Consider the following 21,521-nt stretch of genomic DNA (forward strand, 5'->3'; position numbering starts at 1 on the left):
GACTGTTTTTTTTTTTAAAAAGCTTATAATTACATAGTTCCCTCTCCCTTCCCCATAACCCTCCGCACCCACCCCACCCACCCTTAAAAACGTCTCCCGAACCACAACGAAAAAACTGCCAAAAACAAAGCTCAGTGACAACCCCACGAAACAATAACACATTTCAAGTCAGAGGAACCTGATTTGTCATGACAAACAGCGATTCATATGGCACAAGTTTCCCTCTCAACTTGATAGAAAAACAAAAGTCTCCAATTTTACATTGTCCTTCCACAGAATGCAACACCGCATCATCACTACAAAGTTTGTGTTGCTGTAGTAGTCTTTACAAGGTGGATACTGTTAATGCCCCTTTAAAAAAACAAAAAAATAACACCTGTCGTAGCATGCCGTTCCACTTCATATTCAGTAAAGGAAAAAGTACGATAAAAACAATACGTCTGTCAGCACAGAAATCTCCATAAATATATCAGACAACTGAACGTCAGTCAGAGAAGAACTTCCTGGAGAGCAGAAAGATGAGGGGTAAATGTCACCTGTACACAATCTACACCTGGCCTGGTTAAGCTATACTGTAGTTTTCTTGCATTAATGGCACAATACATTTAAAATGAGTAAACACTTTTCTTTTTAAAACAGTTCATATTCCCCACTCCAACATTTTCTCCAAATAAAATACAATAAATAAGAACATAGGAAGAGATGACCTATGAACAGGTTTCTCCAGTCATTCTCATGCAAGACATTGTCAACCTGAACAGACATGAATGCATGAACAGGTGTCTCTCATCTGGATCACACACATACACAATCATACACGCAAAAAAAAAGTACATGTGAGACGAACTGGTGAAATGCTCAAGGCATGTCCTCTTCTGCTATTCCTTCAGTAGACCTATAAAATATTTGACAGCTGATATGGGCTAGCCAGCGCCCTTGTAAGTTTCATTACAGTACATTACAAGTAAGGAGAAATAAAAGTAAAATATAATACCTAGACAAGGCTTTGGACCAAAAGGGGGAGAGAGAAAGAGAGAGAAATAGGGAGAGAAGCAAATACAAAAACAACAATAGCATCAGTAGGAATTTCATTTTATAAAGTGGTTTTCCCTGTAACTGTACTCTCTATGGTAGTAAACATGTCTTCACAGAGTAAACACACATCGAGGGGAGAAGGAGAAGTTGTGTCCCTCTCCAACACACCGTACCTCATCACTGATAGTTCATATGCTGTAAAGGCATTTTGTTCCAGTTTCCATAGCTTAATTTTTTGACTTTTTTTTTATCTCGTGTCTTCTTTTTATGATTTTTTCACACTCTTCTTGATGAATCCTGTTCATCGGGTTTCTTTTTTTTTTTGTCGTCATTTCTTCATAGAAAAACACCTAAGTACCAGCTAGGCTCCTTCACAGTTCATTTTAGTGCAATGAGAACACGCGCCCCCTCGCTGGTGGGAGGGTTAGATGCCGTCAGTGCCTCATGTCTTTCCCAGAACGTTAGACCTGACGAGAGAAAAGAGATGTTGATTGAGGAAGGTGTATCTATAGACACTGGGTGGCATCTCTCAATAGACTGGTGCTATGATTCTCACCTGAGTGCTTTCCATCTGTCCTTCTCTACCTGGTTCTCTGGACTCTCACTCTCATAGGATGCAAGGTAGAGTCCTGCAGAAGGATAAGAAAAGAAAGAGATAGAAAATAAGTAAATTAGTGGGGAAAAAACTATGGTGAAAATACGTGGATCAAGCATGTGCAGAAGAGTTTCTAAAAATGAAAACAGCATGGTAGGTTCTCACCGTCCTCACTGAAGATGGGAGCAGTGTGGAGGTAGTGCAGGATGGCCCGATCCTCCTCAAACGGACACTCCACTTGTTTCCACGTCATGAACTCCCCGACCTGCCGTGCCAGCTCCACGAATTTCTAAACAACGAAATGACACTGAGTGAATGTTTTCTAAGGTTATTAGTACATGAGGCAGTGTCAGGTGAAAAGGGGCGGTCTCACCTCAAAGTTGACATGGCCGTTGGGCAGCCGATTGGCACATCCTTCATTCAAGAAGTAAATATCTTTGATCAGCAGACTGAAGAAGGGAATCACAATCTGAGGAGAGAAAACAAACAGGAAGATATAGAAAAATATTGACTTGACGATGAAAAGAAATGACTGAATGGATGCCTGCATGCTTCCAGAGAAACAGCCAACGATGCGGAGCCGAACCCTACCCTTTCTCTGTTGCTGTTGGCAGTCTGAGAGCGATGGGCAGCCCCCCTCAGGGCAGTTCTATAGTTGTAAAAGTTTCCTGTAGGATCCATCTGATGCTGTCAAAGCAAATGGAAACAAACAATACCCTGTCAACCTCAAGTTATTACCTGCCTTGTACTTTTTACTTGGTGAGTCTGTGAGTTTGTGTTTACCTCCAGAATGAAGAACTTGGCGGTCTTGGCTTTGCCCCAAGTCTTCTTCAGCCGTGACACGGGACTCATGTTCATACCAGCTAGAGAAGGAAGTAGATTGTAACTGTTAATACAGTGTCGGGCATTAGAATTCATTGGAACTGCTGATAGGCTCATGCGAAAAATTAAACACTCACAGATGATGGCCATGAGGGAGTTGAAGTTTCCAATGTTGAAACACTCCCTGGCTACATCAATGAAAAACTCGATCACCTGGGCTCTCTGCTTCTTCTTCGCAGGCTGCGGAGATAAGACGAGAAGGAATTACACACCACATGAACTCAATTTGAAGACATTTTATTATAATTCTCACAACCCTAATTTACACTGGCACAAAGAGTTACACAATCCATTTAGTACCCAAGAAAGTAGTGACACAAAATAACCACTAGGGGGCAGTGACGCTTCATAACAACAAACTGTCTTGACATGCTCCCTCTCTTTTTCTTTATACTGTAATAAATAATTTCAAAAAATACTATTTAAAATATTTTAAAAAATGAAATACCAGGCTTAATAAAATATAAAATATGTACATAAATACTCTAAAATACTGATCCAAATATACACAATAGTGTTACTGACATGTTGATGTATAATCTAAACACCTTTTGCCTTTTACTAGTCTTCAAAAAATATCTTGTCTCCTCATCTTTATGTCAATTTCACGATTAAAGTGCTTTTCATCAGTTGTCCTATTTTGTGAACAGTGTTCATAATGCTTTGCACACCTTTTACTCACTTTATTTTTGGCATTATGAGTCTATTCTGTGTTCTGTTTGCTTCTGAAGTGTTTGTCAGAGTAAATGAGGACCTGGTGCATCAGCATTTGCCACTCACCATGCAGATCTCAGTAGCTACCAGGTAACACAGTCTGTTAAACCACCTGACATAAGCCTCCAGGTTGGAGGTTTTCTTCTTCTGGTCACTGAAGCATGGCTGCTGATGACATACACACACATAAACAGACGTGAGTATAGGCAGTGCTACCATAGGGAATTCCTCTGATCCTAATTAGCTTCCTATCTACAGGCTGACCCCCCTTCGCGAGTGTAAATGACAAAGACAGCGAGCTGGGAGCGGAAATAACACGATCAATGGAGAGCACAAAAAAAAAAAAAAACAGAGGAAGGACAGAGTGAAGGAGACGGCAACCAAACACGAGGAAAAATCCACAGTGGACCGGCGGAAAGTGAGAGAGTGAAAGCATTCATCAGTTAAATGACAGGACAGATGAAGCAATCGTGTGCTGCTATAGCTTGTGTCAATACAATGATGTGCTGTTTGTGACCTTAGTGGCCTGCTGACCATTACGTGGCCCTGAAGAAGCAAATCTTAATTAGACATAGCCACACATTCTCCACAACATAAGAGACTGGGCTTTTTACATCAGGTTGGTGTAAAATTCTGCCACCATCAGAAACCTTTGACCAAAAATGTTCATATTTAATAAAACAAAACGGAACATATCTCTAAAAACTGCTGTGGTTTGACCTTTGATAATAAGAAATCAATTTTAGAATTCATATATGTTTATTTCTCCCAGAAATACATTATATACATATTTAAAGATCCCCTCCAGATGTGTTTTAAGACTGTTAAAATACTCTGCTTGAACACTAATTCATGACTGATGTTGTTTTTCCATAAAAAAGTTAAATTACCATGTTAAAAATTCTTAAAATGACATCTACTCCCTCTCCCTCACTCTGTACATACATTATTCTGCACAGCGAAGCTCAAACATTTACATTCAACATCATGAAGAATGGATGGTGATTTATAAATAATATCAATATTCAAAATCAAAGTTTACCTGAGTTCCATCTAGTGGGTCTTTCTGAACAAAGGCTTGGACAAACTCCTCCGGTTCAATATGACTTAAATGTTCCTGGAAAACACACACACACACAACGATAGCTGTAGTCCCATTAATAATTCTTTCATTTCAGTAATGGAAGGCAATCAATACGAGGAAGTAATGACTCATTGACATGACTCATTGGAATTATATTTCATCAAATTGACACTTGAAGTAATATTCACTTCTATTAAAAGGTAACCGCACATATATATATATATATATGTATATATATCAAAATGACTCATTAGACCTATTTTCAACTCATGACATTAAAAAAAACCAAAACAGTACTACAGACACACACACACATACACACACGAATACCACACATAGTGACAGAAACGCTTCACTACTAAACACATCTTGTTTTTAATCAGCATGTTGTTAAAACCCACAAAAGTGGTCTGTATGTATGTGAGCACTGTACATGCCTGTCTCTCTTTCTGCTTCTATGTGTGTGCGTGTGTGTGTGTGTGTGCGCCAGAGTGTGAAGCTGTCAGGTCATATATATCCACAGCGGTTTTATCCCCTTTGTTTGAGCCCTAAGGCACATCACTGACTTCTGGGGTGATGTCACCGCTCAGACAAGGGTACACGCTTACTCAGGCACACACACACACACACACACACACACACACAAACACACAAACACACACACACACAACCACTCCCAAATACACGTGCCCACATTAAGACACACATGAACACACTGACGGCACCATGTATGCACTGTGAGGGACACTGCAGACATCTTTCGCCCATGTATGTTTCATTGCACTACACCCTTTGTTCTTTTGAACACACTGGGTGAAGACCAGTTAGTGCTGCAATCACTGACAAGTAATAATCAAGGTTAGACCTCAGAGCTCTTCGGACCAGAGTTAAGTGTGCCAGTTTCAGTTTGCTACTACACCCCCCACTATCTTTCCTTTGTTCTTTTCAGAATCATACATTTTCAATCACCCCTCATATCTTTTCATCTCCATCCCCGCTCGATTTGATGTCTCAGATTCCATGTTTATGTCCTTGCCTGAAACTATGTCTCCACCCCTGCTTTACTATCCTCAGCTCCTTCTCTCCCCGCCCCCTTCCAGCATCCTCTCCACTCCTCCTCGTCCATCCTTGTTATCATCTCTTACCCTGACCTCTGTCTAACCCACACTTCCCTCCCTCCCTCCCTCTCCTTCTACTCACCAGCTCCACGTGGGTGAGCTGCTGTGCCAGTGTGTACGGGTCATTGCAGATGGAGAGCATGTCCTTCTGGATGGGCGGAGGCTTGGTCTTGAAGGCCACCAGCTTGTCAGAGATGGAGGAGGCATTGAGGGAGACCTTGACGATGCTCTCTTCCCCCTGGCTCATCAAGGCCAGCCTCTGGCTAAGCTTCTGCAGCACCTGGTTCAGGGTTTTCCAGTACGCCTGCGGAGAGGGAGAGGAAAGGGAGAGGAGAGGATAGGGAGTTGTCAGTAAGGTCTTCATTAATGTGAATAATTTATTAATGCTTTATAGATCAGTATTAGACACAAATCAAAAGACTTTCTGTGTTACTGGGTTGTGAGCAAGTGGTCAATTATTTGCCAAAAGAGCATACCTTGTCATCTCTTTACTTAACAACTTACAATTGAATATAAAATAAGTAATCAAGCACACTGATGAGCCCAAGAATTTACAGAACTGTGTAATTTTTCAGCTGCATTAAAACAGGTTTTCACTCAAAAGCAGCAGTGTGCTGTGTGTTGTGTCCAGGAATGTGTGTTTCTGTGCTCCTCCCTCCAGATGACTGGTCACTGAGGCCATTAGGTCAGTCTGTCTCACAAATGACCCAGAGCCATAGCTCCCACATGTACGAACACACATGCACACACACACACATACTGTAGACAGCCAGCTGTAAATAGCAGCACATTCATCACCACCTGCCCTTCCCCTCTTTCTGTCCTCCCTTCACCTCCCTCCGTTTTTCCTTGTCTTCCACCCTGACTCCATCCTCCACCTCTACCTTTTTCCTCTGCTCTCTGTGCCCCTGTATCCCATCCCCCCCCATTTTCTCCATCCATCTCTCTCGCTCGATTATCCCATGAGGCTGCAGATAGAGCCACTCCTCTAACATCCTTCCTTCCTCTCTCCTCTCGCTTTCTCTCTCTCTATAGTGCAAGACTGTGTAACATGGAGCTGTGGCTACTCACCCTACACTGACACTCTGATTCCTTCCACCACCTCGCCACAGAGGTAGTGATGATAATTGAATTTCGTTCCCCATCAGAGCATTCCTCACTGCGGCTACAGCTTATAAGAGGCTATAATGGCCACAAATACAGTGTAGATCAAAATCAGGCCATCACAAATTGTTACGCTGTAGAAACAGATAACTTGATGAGTAGCAGGCTATTATTTAACTTTATTCCTTTAAAAGAAGATCTAGGGTCTTTCCAAAACTGTACAAAAAAGCATCCTATCTTTTAAAGATGACTGAACCATCTCACATTAATGTTATCATGCAGTTTCATGTCATCTGTGTACCTCATCACATGGAGCTATCCTGTGAATGATGTCTTTAAGGTGTCCAACCATCTTCTCGTCCCTGAAGTCGGTGGGGAACGTCTCTGTCCACTCTGTCAGCAGTTGCAGGATCTTGGGACCAAACTTGCGCACTTTTGCCTGTAGTTGAAGAAGTGAAAGAGATTTACCACTTTCTATTTTTGTGATTCCATAAGCAGAACAAAACAATTTGACAGTTTGGCAAAAAAGTAGTGGTTGCTTAGATGCAGAACACGAGTGAGTCTGAGTGTTTTTGCTGAGGCAGTCTGTTTGTTAGTTAGTTAGTGCACATGCATAAAGGAGTACTGTATGTATTTGTGTGTGGTGCAGTACTGACCGTATCGAGTGGGCTCTGATCCAGCTGCTGCTGTTTAATGCACAGCTCACACACCCTGGCCAACAGCTCCGGAGGAGGGATGAACAGACGGGCACTCAGCAAGAAGGTAAACACATAGGCTTTCTGTCAATTGACAGAAGGGGACATTCGGTAAGACACTGCCACTACATCAATAAAAAACACTGCAGCTTTCTGTAATTAAATGAAGAAAAGTAGCACTTTAAACAGAGACATGGTACTAAGAATGTAATTGGAACTACTGTCATTACCACTATAAACTGAAATGGACTTTCTGAAGGAGTTTATAATGAACAGTGGTGTGACTGTGGTTCATCGCTGTTGGTGTCATTTACCTCGGGGTAGTAATCAGCAGTGGGCACCAAGTTCTGGATAAGGGTGTCCAGGGAGGCAGAGGTGATCGGGGGCCCATCGGCCAGGCAAGCCCCGGGCCCCTGGCCCTCCTGTGCGGCCTCCTCCTCCTCCCCAGGCTCAGCGCAGGCCAGATGGGGGCTGAAGCCACTGGGAGTGGTGAACATGGTGCCTGAGCACACAGTCTGGGGCATTCCTGGCTAGAATACAAATAGACAGAGACAATATACCGTCAGCAACAATATAGGCAGAATGAGGAATAAGGATATGGTTTGTTTTTTATTGAACAAAAATTGAAGTAGGGTAGCACTTTTGATCTGGTAAGGGGAAGTGTGTTTTATCCAACACTCTCTCTGCAGTCAATCTACAAGGCCTCTCTACAAGCCTGAATTCTCTAACAGTCCTCTCCCTCTCTTCTCAGTCCTCTGTTCATCCTCCCAGTGTATCATCTCCTATTCACTCTAACTCTACACAGCAATGCACTCATTCCATCCAACCGATGACCCACTGCTGTCGTCGGGGGATACAGAATACCCCCCAACAGCTGCCCCGTCTCCCACGTCGACAAGACAGAGGAGAAAACGGAAATGTGGGTCACTTAGTCGCCGTGGAAACCGTTGCTGCCTGAGAGCAATTGCGCGGCCTCCATCTCTGCCCTGCATGTCTTTCCCTTCAAGAATGCTTTGGGTTACACATTTAAAAAATTCAACATGCTCCTTCCCTCAATGGACCAACCCTGCAGCTGTAGTGGAAAGGAGCACTTACTGTACTGTACGCTAGAGTAGAGATACTACGGAGACAGAGTATATTATGATCCTCAGGGTACAATTATCATCATTACTCAGCACTGTTATGTCCATCTACCTGTAACCTCTCTTTTGTCAATATTTCAAAATGGCAAGTTAGAGTAAATATAAGATTTGGATTCAATTGAATTAAATGTTGTACAAGCAATTAGCAAGTAATTGTTCAGAAACAGTTTTGATGATAAGCTTTGATTTATTATGTTAGTTTATGAAATTTGACATAAAAATAGCCTCTGCTGTGCTCGTGCTCTCGCTGACTAACCCTGGCGACTATGTCCACCTGAATCACTCATCATCACCAAAGACGACTGCTATCTCTGGGTGCCTTCAGGCTAGTTCAGTGGCCTGAAGCCTTTCTGCCTGCAGGAGTCACGAGAAAGGCAGCAAACCCACATGCTGACAATGAGACCTTGAGCAACATGCAGGAAGTTATTTCAGATGTAAGCACTGCTGTTATTCCTGCTCTTTGTAGATCAGACAACTGCCAGGGCCGGGCCTGAATGAGTACACATGTACACATGAACACACACTAAATATATATATAAAAAAGGAAAGCACAATAGAGGTGAAAAAAGAACTATTTCCCCTACTTTTATGTTGTTCGATAAGGCAGAGCTTGACTAGAAGAGACATTAATTGTCATTATAAGACTGTAACCTACCAAAAATTATGCAGCTATTCAATTAAAAGAAAACCTGAGATCTGAGAAATTAATGGCAAAACCAGCTATCATCCCTAGTCCCTGGAAGAATCCTGGGAATGGAATCATTTCATCCTCGGTTGACCTTCAGGTTCCCTTCCCCCCTCGCTGATCAGCCACCTCGATAAACCGGTGTCACGGGTCCCTGGGGTAAAAGGTCAAGCACACACTGGTGTGTAGAAGTGCAGCTCATGTCTCAAGTTTCCTGTGTGAGGGGCTCAGTTGTCCTTTGTTCTCGCCGATCCCCAACACATGAGCATGCAAACACTTATTTGTACATTTTGTACACACCTAGACACGGACGCATACAGACAGGCACACAAAAGGCTGGGGGATGGGTAGACTTTCTATGAGGCGCTTTAAGAACCTTCCTTCCTTCTTACACCACTGACACCCACAGCCATATCTCTAAAAACGTATGTGGTGATTTAAGACGGCCGACATCATCTTGTCTGCTCCTAAAAGCTATAATCATGGCTCCTCACTCTGTGAAACACTGACAACAGCCTGTGAGAGGAAAAACAGGTATTTAACCGAGCATATAAATATTGAAACTATATACCATATCGATTAGGTAGAACACTTTCTTAAAGGTGACCTATGATGCACATTTCCAGGTCTATATTTTTTTAAAGAGACAGGAGTTGTCTGTTTACATACATTTACCAAGAAGACTGTAGTTTGAGAGGCTTTTGTGCCTAGAGTAGATGACTATATAAAAAATCTGTCACGAGTTGACGTCAGCTTGTCTTAAAAAAAAGAAAAAATGTTGGAAATCTAGCATTCAGCGCAGTCTGAAACATGAGTTTTTTGCTCAGAGGGATTATTTTATCATTTGTTCTTCTTATTATTTAAAACTGGCCTTGTTTAATATGAACATCTGACATTGTAACATTATATATACGACAGAAAATAAGGAAAAGTATAATAGGTCCCCTTTAAATATGCTGCCATGCATACATAGACTTTAATGAGCTTTCAAATGGTCTATTTTGCAGGGTTAGACATTACAAGGGAACCCCAGTTGAAAAATATTACTACCATAATCTAAAATGCTGCTCTTTTGAGCTGTTTTCTTTCCACAAAAGTGATTGTCACTGTCTGGATTCGGTTCAAATGGGGAAAGCCTGTGGTGCCCTTGCAGCGACCTCCTCTAGATTGGATTACAACATGCTGCCACTGTGAAGACATGGGCTGATAAACAGAGAAATAGACAAATCCAACAAGCCTCTATAACAACATAAATGCAGTGGGAAAGCTTTATGGTAACTGGAAGGAACTTTCTCTGTGAGGCCAGACAGGAATACAAAGTGTGCACAGCTCTAGGAGCCTGTGTGACTAAATCCAGGAGTTTATCTGAGTCATCTCATGCATGCAAACACACACACACCCCTCCTTTACAGCGTTTGTACTCATATATATACGGGGGTGAGTGAGAGTTTTATTTTACGTGCCCACACTGTCAATGATTCCCTTCATTGCTTGTGATAATCTTCACTCTTCTTATTTCTCATATTGCTTATGTTTACATTTTATGATAGGCCAGTCATCAGTGTGTGTGTGTGATACACCAAGGCCTTGATCTGATTGTGCCATTAAAATAGTTGTGAAACAGATTTCAGTGGTAGGTTTAAGATCAAAATAGTGTCAGAGTTTGAAATGGTTGAGCCCATTATAGTTTCACAAAGATGAGGGAAACTGCATTGATGCATTTTAAAGTGCTTGTATCGAGTTAAAGCAGGATTTCTGCTGAACAGCAGCCACTTTGGTCAGTTGCTTCCTCATCATTAGGCGACCTGACTGGTAATGAGAACAGAAAACAAAAAACATGTCTCTAGGTGAGTTACACTGTATTCACTTATTGTTTTACTCAGGCATGTACTAGAGAAGAGTCATAAAGTAAGAAAACTGAACTCGGTAATGTCAGTTATACAGAAATATCTAGCCTACCTAAAGTTTGCTAACATTAGACAATAACTTTAAGCTACTGGTCGTACCAGACCAAGTGAGTTTGTAGCAGAAAAACCCCTGAGTGTATTGAATTGAGCAATGGAGAGTTTTACTTTTTAGGAATTCAACTTTTTTATTTGTTAGACCAAGATTGGGTTATTTTGTCTTTCAAAAGTTACTCGAACTTGCTTTAAAACTGCAAAATCCTGTTGTGTGGGCTTTGTTGGGTTTTGGCAACATCTCTAGTGCTGAGCTGTGATTCCAGTAGAGTTTTTGTGCTTTAAGTCCCATAGATAACTTTGAAATCAAACAGTGGAGGCGAGAACTGCTCATTTTAACTTCCTTTAATAAAATCCATCACTTCTTTTAAACCCCAGGAACTAAAGATCAACACACCCAACATCCAGTTTTATGACTTCCCAATGCAAACTGGAACAGCTACTTCCAAAGAAAAGCACGGTTTACTACTTTTTATAACCACATTTATTATTTTACAACCATATTACTTACACCACTTTTTTCCTACAGTGTGACCAAGAAGTCATCCACAGCTGTATTCTATGTATAACTTGTTTCCATACCCCATGATACACCCAGCTCCCTCTGTGGCTGTCATACTGCATCAACGCCGCATGAAAAAACACACAGAGAAACGAGCAGAACAGGTGAGTGTAGTGGTGTGTGCTCTAATCCCCCCTGAGATCTCCAGCAGCCAGCCACCAGCAGCCCTGCACTCTGTCTAGACAGCTGGGGGAGTGTCATTGTTCAGGCCCCTTGCAGCGTATGTATACATGTGTGTGTTGTCTTGTGTTTCTGTCAGGCTGTTATCGTTACCATCGGGGGATCTGCCTGCTTTGTTCTATCATGATTAACAGAATGGCACTGTCTGGAGACAGGCAATCTTTATCAGAACACCCTTGACTGTCTCTGTGTGTATGTGCGGAGTAAATCGGAGGTGCATAGTCACCGTGATGATGAAACAATGGTATTCTTGACACGACCTAGCAGCTTGAAGCTGTCAAGCAACTTCACAACTTTGTGAATCTCTGTTTTCTAGTAGCCCCATCTACCTCACTCTCTGTAAAACCTGTTTCACCACATAGATAGTATTACTCATACCTGCAGAGACTGATGACACAGATGCTGACAGTCTGTTCTGCCACTAAGGACTTAAAGGGTTAATGGATGAGAGACAGCTCTCCATTAAGACTGAAGAGGCTCATTCAGAACAAATCAAACCACTGTCTGACCTCTGTTGTTAAAGAGTCAAGGGTCAAAGGTGAGGAGTTAAGGATCCTTGGTCGGGGTAGATGGAGTACAGTTGCAGCATTGTTTGCATCCAAACTGTGGGGTCATTTTTTGTACTAATGCTCTGTTGCTTGGCTCAGTTTCAAGGCTTCATATAGGCTTTGTCTGCAGTTAGGGACATTACAAAAAGGTCTTCGTGACTTTTAAGGCCATCAGAGCTGACTTTGATTCATTGGCAGTGCTGGCCACGTCTATTAATCATCACCCAAATTGAAAATTACGGGCTAAGAATTTGTCGACAGGTCATATAGAGAGACTAGATCCTTTATAAAGATGTTAATAGATACAAATTTCTTTGAAAATGACATATTTTGTCATTTCTACTGTATATGAGGGAAGAAAAATATTGTAGTGTTTTGTATTTTTATGTATTAATTGTCCAGATTCAGAAACAACATTTATATCTATGTCCAATAGTATTCTTCCTCAAGCTTGAATAAGTCAGAGACAAGGGTGTTCTTAAATTGTTTTCATGTCCTTGAGGGTACAGCTGATACACAAAAGCCAATTCACTCTATTCCTGTACCTTATTCACCTGATTTCTTTTTTTGGTGACAAGCTTGATGAGGTGTGTCAATTAGGTGTGTGCTCTTGGATGAACAGATCAAATATACTGCAGGGTGTGGAAGTTTGTTAACCACTGCTCTATAGCTTCCCAGGAATTGCATGATATTATGTTTTCAAAATATGAAAAACTTTGATTTATATGTCTACAGTTTTATTTGTGTGCATTCTTAAATGAGGTCTACTCATATCCTTGACTCTACAATCGTTTTTTTTTTTTTTTTACAGAAAGGATATGACATATTGATACTGAGAAACACAACAGAGCAAGAGTGAAACCTAGGACGTGTTGCAATGCTGTTCTTAGAGGAGCAGCACATCATCAGAGGTAAGCACAGCAAATATCCGGCATGGGTATTGCAGCAACGTTGTGTTTTGTTTCTGTAGGAGGGAGGGGGAGGAGGGGGAAGGGGGGTGATATTCCCCTCAGGGCAGTGTGCAGACAGTCTAGGCTCTCTGAATGTTAAACTTGCCTCCTGCCAGACTCGCTAAACTCCTCTTTTCCCTTGCAGACTCCATCATATGACGCCCGATGCTTCCTCCTCACTAACTAATTTACATACTCCAACACTTCTTTTCTAATTTAAGACCCACATGTTCACTCCTTTAACACATTCCAATTTCAACACTTCATCTATTTTTGGGAGTGTGCTCTAAAAAAGCAGTTCCTCGCGTATTTTTGGTACTGACACTGTTTTTGCGTGCCTTAGTGTATTGCAGCTATGGCCTAAATTTTCCACTGTGTTCTTTGAAAGCTGAAATGATGCGACTAAGAGGAAAAAAAAAAAACTGGAGTATTCTCATGATGGCAGGGGCTTAAAAGAAAGTAAACACCTCTTTGTCACCCAGCCTCTCCCCCTCCCTCCCTCACTCCCCCTTCCCCTTGTCCCCCTCCATTCCTCTCTCCTCCTTTATCTCCCTCTCCACGCCCTACTTTCCAATGTGCCCAGTCAGGACGCTTGTACAGATGGCCTTGCAGCAGCCTGCTCTCCCAGTGGGAGCTGCTGGCATGGGAGGCTTTTTGGCCCTCTGCCCCTACCATCATCCCCAGTCTCCACAGGAGCCCAAAAGTGTACTGGCGTCCAGACTGAACGCCGAGATACATGGGCAGAGCCAATCGGGCTGCTGAGCTACACAGTGACTGCCTGGCAGCTCTGACAACGGAGAGAGAGCGCAAAATACCGCACATATGTCACAGCACACGCGTCGCAACAAAATCAAACCAGCGCACTATTGGTGGTTAATGGTGTGTGTGTGTGTTTGGGGAGGAGCGGAGTTGAAAACAAATGAGTTCATTGTGTCCTGAAAAAACACATGCATGCACACTTGCACCCACACAAGCAGCCAAACACAGGATTGAGTTACCGCAGAGGCATTCCAGCTCCCCACCCATTCCCCAGCCAGTCTCTGTGATACGAGCCTGACAGAGGTTGGGAATCACACTCAGGGCTCAACAGGCACACACTCCCTAAATCCCTTTATTGGCATTCCCCCGTAGTGTCTGAGAGGGGTCGCCCTGACATCCTGGCACCTGTTCCACACCCACCCGCTCCATCAAATCCCGATGTAAAGCTCACTGGGAATTCTCCTGCATGTACACACCCTGTGCATGTGCGTAGCCAGTCTCATTCCTGAGCGAGTTTGGACACAGTCGTGTTCATGTATGTGTTTTTCTTTGTGTATGTGCATGCACTTATGTGTATGGACTTGTGAAAGGGCTGAGAGAGTCAAGAGTGTATCTAAGTCCAAGTGAAGTCACTCCTTCACTGTGAATGCAACCATCTGTCCTGCTGTTCTCCAAGAGGTGCGGCTGTGCTTCGATGTTTTCTCGCATCTCGGGCAAAAACAGAGAGAGAGAGAGGGGAAAAGCAAGATGCAAAGACTACGTGACATGAGCGAACCTGCACACTTTTAATCCCCACAGTCAAACTATTACCTCACTAAAATTTACATTTAGAGGCAATGAAGATTAGCATTTACACAAAATCATCAGCCTCAGAGAAAGCCTGTGCTTTTCAGACAAACTCTAAAGGTTGAGGAGCACCATTATCCACCGACTCCACTTTCAAACCACTTCATGTGTGAAAAAAAAAAATACATGCCTGAATCTATTTCCCCAGTTTAAAAATGGTATAATAAAATGAACTGAAGGTCTCTGACACATATGATGGGTTTGTGCAATCTGTCATGTTACATAGAGATAATTGGAGCTGAGCACAGGCTGGCTCTTAGTGGGCACGTAGCATGTGTCTGAGCCTTGAGTGCCCTAAATCTGTCATTCACAACGGTCATAATGCTTTAAAAAACAGTCATGTATTATTCATAATATCCCAATTTACAACCACCCTTGATGCAATGCTCCTTAGAGGGGAATCGGGCAAGAGTGATTTTGTCTCTGTCCTAAACAGACATAATTTTGCCTGAAGTGCCACTTATGAGGAATTACCAGCTTAGTAAGTGAATGCAAGAATCTGCGAGTGAAAAACAGAGTGGAGTGAAAAAAAGAAAAGCTGAATGAAACAATGCCTATGTGTAGCTACCTCAATAGTCCCTTGAGCGCCTTTAAAAAAAATTCGACTGTTCATCTAAACACCCACTCAGCATTGTGGTACTCGCAATCAAACCTGCCAGATAGATGCAGCGAACTAATGAGCGAGATGGTAACAGATGCAAATCTAATAAGCAGACGTTACTAATTTCATCATGGCTGTCTGCTTTCCTGCTAAAGTACATCTATCTGCTCATTACAACCAGCATGGGCAGAGGCCATGCGGTATGTCACTGTTGATGTATGATGTCAAAGCTTACTAATTAGTGCCGGGGGATTGCAGGGTCTGGTCTGTTCGTAACTCATGCCTCGTGTATTTTGATATGATTAGAGAAAAGCAGAGGTCAGAAAGCAGGCTTCAATCATCCACAACCAGCTTTTTAAGTTGATATTTGCTTTTTGATATTTGCTTGTTTGAAAAATGCTTTCTGAAATGCAAGGAGATTAATGATGCATCCATATTTTCTATGCCACAACTTCCATTTGTGCTGGATGAATTGATCTCTCAATTACAGCAACAGTATGGCACCACAACAGTCACAGATGAACAGCGACTTCCCCGTTGGCATGCTGGTGCCATCGATTTCAAGAAAGGGACTTTGCCAACATATTCCGTGTACTGAATGCTAAAATTAACTATTTACAAGCGGAACCATTGTATTACAGCTGCTTTTATCATTCATGGACTAGGTTTCTAGTGTCAGTTTAGTTTTCAACCTCACTCCAACCCTCCAACTATGCACCTGGAAGCAAATCAAACTTTTGTTACTTGATACTAGTGCCAATATGATACCTGACACCCAGTAGCAATACCAAATAAATAATTTAATGAGAATATATAGCGATTTATGAGAGTATGAATCGGATCAAGCATTGATTGATCAAGCGGTGATTTCTGGTGATTTATATACCTTTCACCTTGTACCTCAGTTGTGCAGAAGCTTTACGGTCTGCTAAACAAACAAAATTCTGATGAAACCGTTCATACAGTTGACATGATGAGGATCATTTCATTACTTGGGTCCTATATCTGATGGAATTAATATATGCTTATTTCAATGGTTTATTGAACAGATTCGTTGGGATCTAATCATATTCCATTGCTTTTTTTGACCCAACCAATCCATAAAGACAGACTGTCAATAGCTTCCCATATGCCAGCATGCAGGCCATGTGCAGGCAGCTAAGACCAGCTCTGGAGAGCGTAGAGCGTTTCCATGGAGTCAGGGCTCCTATTGGGAGGTAATTAGATGCCTGTTGAGTCCCTACTGTGACCCCCCCCCCCCCCCCCCCACTTCTCTCTTTCATTCCATAATCCCTTGTTTCCCCCCTCTCTCTGTCTCTCTCTCTCTCTCTTTCTCGGTCTTTCGCTCTCATGACAGAGCAGCAGGCTGTGACAGAGTGATTCCACATGTGAACCCTGTCTGCCTCCACCTGTCAGCGAGATCAGTCTCATCATCCCGGTGTCAGCAGCAGCAAAAGCTACGGTGCAGCCGAAGGACACAGTCAGGTACACAGGCCATCACGACGCTCTGTCCCTTTTTCAGTCGAGCTCCCGCTGGGCTGAGGAGCTGTTTATGTTTGGTGCAAAAAAAAAAAAAAAAAATTGACAGTCTAGAGGCACTGGTGGTAAAAAAATTTAAGTGGGAACAGTGTTTTTCTTTCTGCAACTGTCATTTTTGTGCTATTTATATTTGGTTTCCTTTCATTATTATGTCATTTCCCAAAGGGACCCCTTATAAATCGAAAAATGGCTTCAGCAAAAAAAAAAAAAAACAGGAACAAAAGATTTCCGTTCCTCTCTGACTGATCATCCATCCATTCAACACATACAGCTTGAGGCTGGGTTTCAAACCTATCCCAGCATGCACTGGACAAGTGAATAAACACTCAATAGAAAATTTTGTTTGATTGCTTCATGTGTGTTTAACAGCCACAGTATGAGCTTAACTTTCTAATGCGCAAGTAACAGAACTGCCAGTAAGATGTTGGAGTGGATTCCTGTTTCGACTGCTCCGTAATAAGGCGGTAGTGGAATTCTGTCATGTCTGTGGAGTAGAATAGCCTGTGATCTATAACTCCAAAGACACACACACACACATACAGAAACCCCTTCCCCCTTACACAGCCATAAAGTCAAGTCAAGTCGATGTTATTTGTATAGCCCAATATCACAAATTTGCCTCAAGGGGCTTTACAGTCTGTACAGCAATACAACATCCTCTGTCTTTAGACCCTCGATTCGAATAAGAAAAAAAACCCCAAGAAACGTCAGGAAGAGCAACAGAGGAGGGATCCCTCTCCCAGGAACGGACAGATGTGTAATAACCTTGTGGTGGTGATAAAGCTGTCATTGCTACCAGACTAACAGCTACTGTGTTTACCTCCCTGTCGACCTGCTGCAGACAGACCCTGCCCCCTCTCTTTCTCACTCTCCAAACACTCACACACACACTCACACACACACACACACACACAAATGACTGGTCTCACTCTCTGGGAACTTGCCTCTCTCAATCTCACGTCAAAAAAACAAAAACAAACGATGCCCTCATTAACAGCACACCTGTTATTCTCTGCAGACTTGGCCTGAATTGGAGGGGAACATGTGCTGCAGTCAATGTCTGTACCTGCAGACTTGTTATCGGTGACTCCTGACAGACCTCCGCTCGGGTGACTCATGCCTGTACAACCCTTACCTACTGTACTGTCAGAGCAAGCTGCCATTTCAAATCAGAACCGTTCTATAGCCAAGGGCATAGAGTGGTTTTATGGGCTCAGCAGGGGAGAGCTCAACTGAATAGGTAAATGCAGAAGAGGTAGAACAAAGAGCTGCACAGGGTTGATCACTGGAGGTACAAAGTCAAAGAATGTTAATGATGGCACAAAATAGAAATAATTCAGATTTTATCCAGATTTGGATGACATGTAAGACTGGAGAGAATCAAGGAATTGATTTACAGCGTCTCACAAAGGGAACTCTCATACAGCGAGCACAACACAGAAGGAAAAAAATGTTTGTTTTTCACCCCTCTGGGCATACAGAAGCACATAGTGCCAGCAAAGGTGAAAGTGAGAGAAGCTGCCAATGCCTCCTGGAGCTCCATGCTGAGAGAGGAGGGCCCATAAATGTGATGCCCCACTCCGGTGCTTCCCTCCTGGAGGGGCTGAGATTTGGAGGAGAGCAGAGCTGAGGGCGTGGGAAGCGCAGACACCATAAGTGGCTTTACTGTCAATATCAACAACCCAGGCTAGAATTTCTCCCCACCTGACTGGTTTCCAACAGAGTCGGTCTTACTTTCATGCACCTAAGCTGCAGAAGACAGATAACAAATCCTTTTGGTTTGTGTTGGTAAGCTACATCGCCCTTGGGCAAAAAAAAAAAAGGCTGCTTTAGTGGATGATGCAGATTTTTTTCATTCCTGCTAAAATAGAGTAAAAATGTCACCAGTGCCACACCTGTTCCTTCAGGCTCTGAAATAACACAACTCACATGTATATATGCAGAGGTAGAGGGGAAGAGATGCAATGGTGTGCTTGAGGAAATCAGCAGTGAGTTTACATAGAGGCTCCACTCCCACGTTAATAATTACACAAAACGAGATAAGCTTTGCACCATGTAGCCAAACCCAGTCAACAACATAATAAACATGTGACAATCTATTTGTCCGAGTTATCAGTTAGCTATCTTTGTTTTCAATGCTGTAAACACACTATTACAATGTCAGATGCATGCGTATCCAATATTCACTCCTTTAAATGTGTCAGAGCCAGAAGACGCAGTGACTCCAGTCCCTGACACGAGCTGGGTCCCCTCACACGCCCTGAAACAGGCACAGTGCACACCGCTGACTCACGCCACAGACTGTGATGCTTTGCATCGTAGTAAAGGGATGTAAGCGGCGGTACACTATCTCTAACAAGATAAGGAATTATGATGTCATCACTGTTGCTCGTAAAGTTTTAACTGTGACGACACAGTTCTCTTGTCACAGTAAACAAAACGCATGCGTGGAACATCCCGACACACACATACTCGCACGCGTAAATACGCACACACAAACACTGGCTGTGGGCGTGAGCGCAATCTCAATATGCTAATACGGTTGTAGTAGTAGGGTAACCTTGATTTTATGGGTTACTTACCAGCACTACACTCTGATCCCCATCTTTGATCCGACTTGTATCCGATGACAAATCAATAAAACTGCTGATATTCCCAGATTAATTAGCCTTCACACAACAGCCCGGTCAACTGGCACCGGTGGGAGAAGTGGAGCCGGACTCCAGAGGCACAGCCTGATTGATGGATGTGGAGGAAATGTCTGTTGATAGCAGCCTGTTAAATGTCCTGGTTGTGGACAGGTTTCCACCGGTGAACAGCGGACACAGACGGAGAGCTGACCCCGCGAAAGAGTGCGTCCCTGAAGGCGTGGCGACCCGTCCTGTCCTGCGCCACGGAGACACCGCGGACCGCACAGCGCATCAACACGTCCTCGGAGCAAGTGGTTAGACAGGAGAGGAGAGAGAGGGAGCTACTCACAATAGTCAAGTGAGCAGAAATATGACTTCCGCTTTAGGTTTTCAAAATTAGAGACGAATAGGGGCTGCACTGTTGTCTGGGTTGTAGAAGCCTGACTGTATTAAACAGGGCAAGTCCGAGACTATTAAGAGCGCACAATTCACATTTGGGGGCCCCTGGACACAAATGAGCTTTGAAACCTATTGACACCATCAGTAACAACAACAAATTTCTGTGCTTTGTGTATATATCTTGTCACCTTCAAGTAAACAAATTAAACCATGTCATGGCACCATATGAGCATGATACAGACCTAAATAATGAAGGTATTAAAACTATTTTTTTTCCAGATTAAAGTTACTACATAGAACTTTCATTTTGTGTTGATTTCAGTGGCCCCTGTGGACAAAAATGTTTTCCCAGAATTAAGACTGAATTTCCCATGAGCACCACCGCCTCGTGTCGTAAAGATCTTAACTAGTGACTAAACAATTTGTTTTGGAAGCGAGTGAAAGAAAGATGCAACTTATTTTTATTTATATCTATATTTATTTATTATTCTTTATTGAACACAGCTGTTTGCAGGATGCATAATGACAAGGTAATGTATCTGTCTGTGGTTATGTAAGATTAATAACAGTAATATGATGATGGTGAAGCAAAGTAAACTTTATTTTAGTACCGTTCATACACTGTTACATGTGAGGCTGCATTCACACCAAATCCGGCTATGCGGCACCTTCCCATAGGATTGTACGAAGGCGTGGGAGTGTTTATTTGTGCTTTAGAATGTAGCCGCTGTGGAACAATAAGAGAATAACATTTTATTTCTCAGATTCACTCCTTGGTTCTGTCTTGCGCTCTCTCTCTCTTTTTCTCTCGGCTTTTTTGAAATGAGTCAGGAAGCCAACAACAAGTCTAACTTACTTTTAATGTTATCAAATGAAGAGAAATGTCCTCCCCCTGTCCGGCAGACATTTAGAATAACTATATAGAAATAGCCAATCTTCTCGCTGATGGTCTTGTTTGCTTATGTAGGTCATAGAGAGGCATCAGTATTAAAGTGAGACTGTTTCATAACCAGTTTAAAGTTCCTTGTTGTAACTTTAACGCAGGACCAATTTAAAGAGCATTGTCATTTTAGCTTCATTTGAAACTGTAATTTTGGGTGCATATGCCCAAACAAAATTGCTGTTAATCCAATGACAAACTACAAACTGGGGCCCCTGACTGGGTCTGGGGGCTATTGCTCAATTTACCCAGTAAGTAATCCAGACCTGACCATCAAGAGCCCAAAACATTGTACCTGTATACAAACTCGCAACATACTTGCAGTTTCTGTCGGAACTAAAATCAGTACGATCATCAATGTTATCAGTACTTTATAGCTTGTAGCTTTTATTTTGAAGGTAAAAATGACTTCCGGTAGTATGTTGTAGTCTCTGTGGTTTGATGCTGCTGCAGGCAAACTGGTAGATTCTCTCTCTCTCTCTTTCTACCTCTCTCCCATCTTTCTCTCCCCACACACACACACAGACTCACACACACACACACACACACACACAC

The 21,521-nt window shown here is 42.6% G+C and overlaps 1 protein-coding gene across 3 annotated transcripts; it reads right to left on the bottom strand.

The window, feature by feature from the left end:
• Positions 1–96: 96 nt before the first annotated feature.
• LOC121901607 (ras-GEF domain-containing family member 1C-like) lies at positions 97–19,965 on the bottom strand. 3 transcript variants are annotated; one of them, XM_042418452.1, is made up of 14 exons: positions 19,580–19,964; positions 7,542–7,757; positions 7,189–7,311; positions 6,834–6,971; positions 5,511–5,732; positions 4,269–4,343; positions 3,293–3,391; positions 2,590–2,692; positions 2,414–2,493; positions 2,222–2,317; positions 2,004–2,099; positions 1,796–1,919; positions 1,592–1,664; positions 97–1,502 (listed from the first exon to the last, which is right to left on the bottom strand). In XM_042418452.1, the coding sequence occupies exons 2-14, from the start codon at positions 7,749–7,751 to the stop codon at positions 1,478–1,480; spliced, it is 1,464 nt and encodes a 487-aa protein (XP_042274386.1). In that variant the 5' UTR covers positions 7,752–7,757; positions 19,580–19,964; the 3' UTR covers positions 97–1,477. The 3 variants fall into 3 exon arrangements, with proteins under 3 accessions (XP_042274386.1, XP_042274385.1, XP_042274387.1); XM_042418451.1 differs by having other exon boundaries at positions 3,293–3,394; XM_042418453.1 differs by lacking the exon at positions 97–1,502 and having other exon boundaries at positions 1,588–1,664; positions 3,293–3,394; positions 19,580–19,965.
• Between the last annotated feature and the right edge of the window lie 1,556 nt (positions 19,966–21,521).

The sequence above is a fragment of the Thunnus maccoyii genome, chromosome 8 (genome assembly GCF_910596095.1).
Source record: "Thunnus maccoyii chromosome 8, fThuMac1.1, whole genome shotgun sequence".
Taxonomy (NCBI): Eukaryota; Metazoa; Chordata; class Actinopteri; order Scombriformes; family Scombridae; genus Thunnus; species Thunnus maccoyii.

Excerpts from the sequence above, each read along its gene's own strand:
- LOC121901607 (XM_042418451.1), bottom strand. The coding sequence starts at position 7,751 with ATGCCCCAGACTGTGTGCTCAGGCACCATGTTCACCACTCCCAGTGGC. Across the intron at positions 6,972-7,188 it reads ATCAGAGCCCACTCGATACG|GCAAAAGTGCGCAAGTTTGG; the intron begins GTCAGTACTGCA and ends CTTCAACTACAG. Across the intron at positions 2,494-2,589 it reads CTCCCTCATGGCCATCATCT|CTGGTATGAACATGAGTCCC; the intron begins GTGAGTGTTTAA and ends TTCCTTCTCTAG.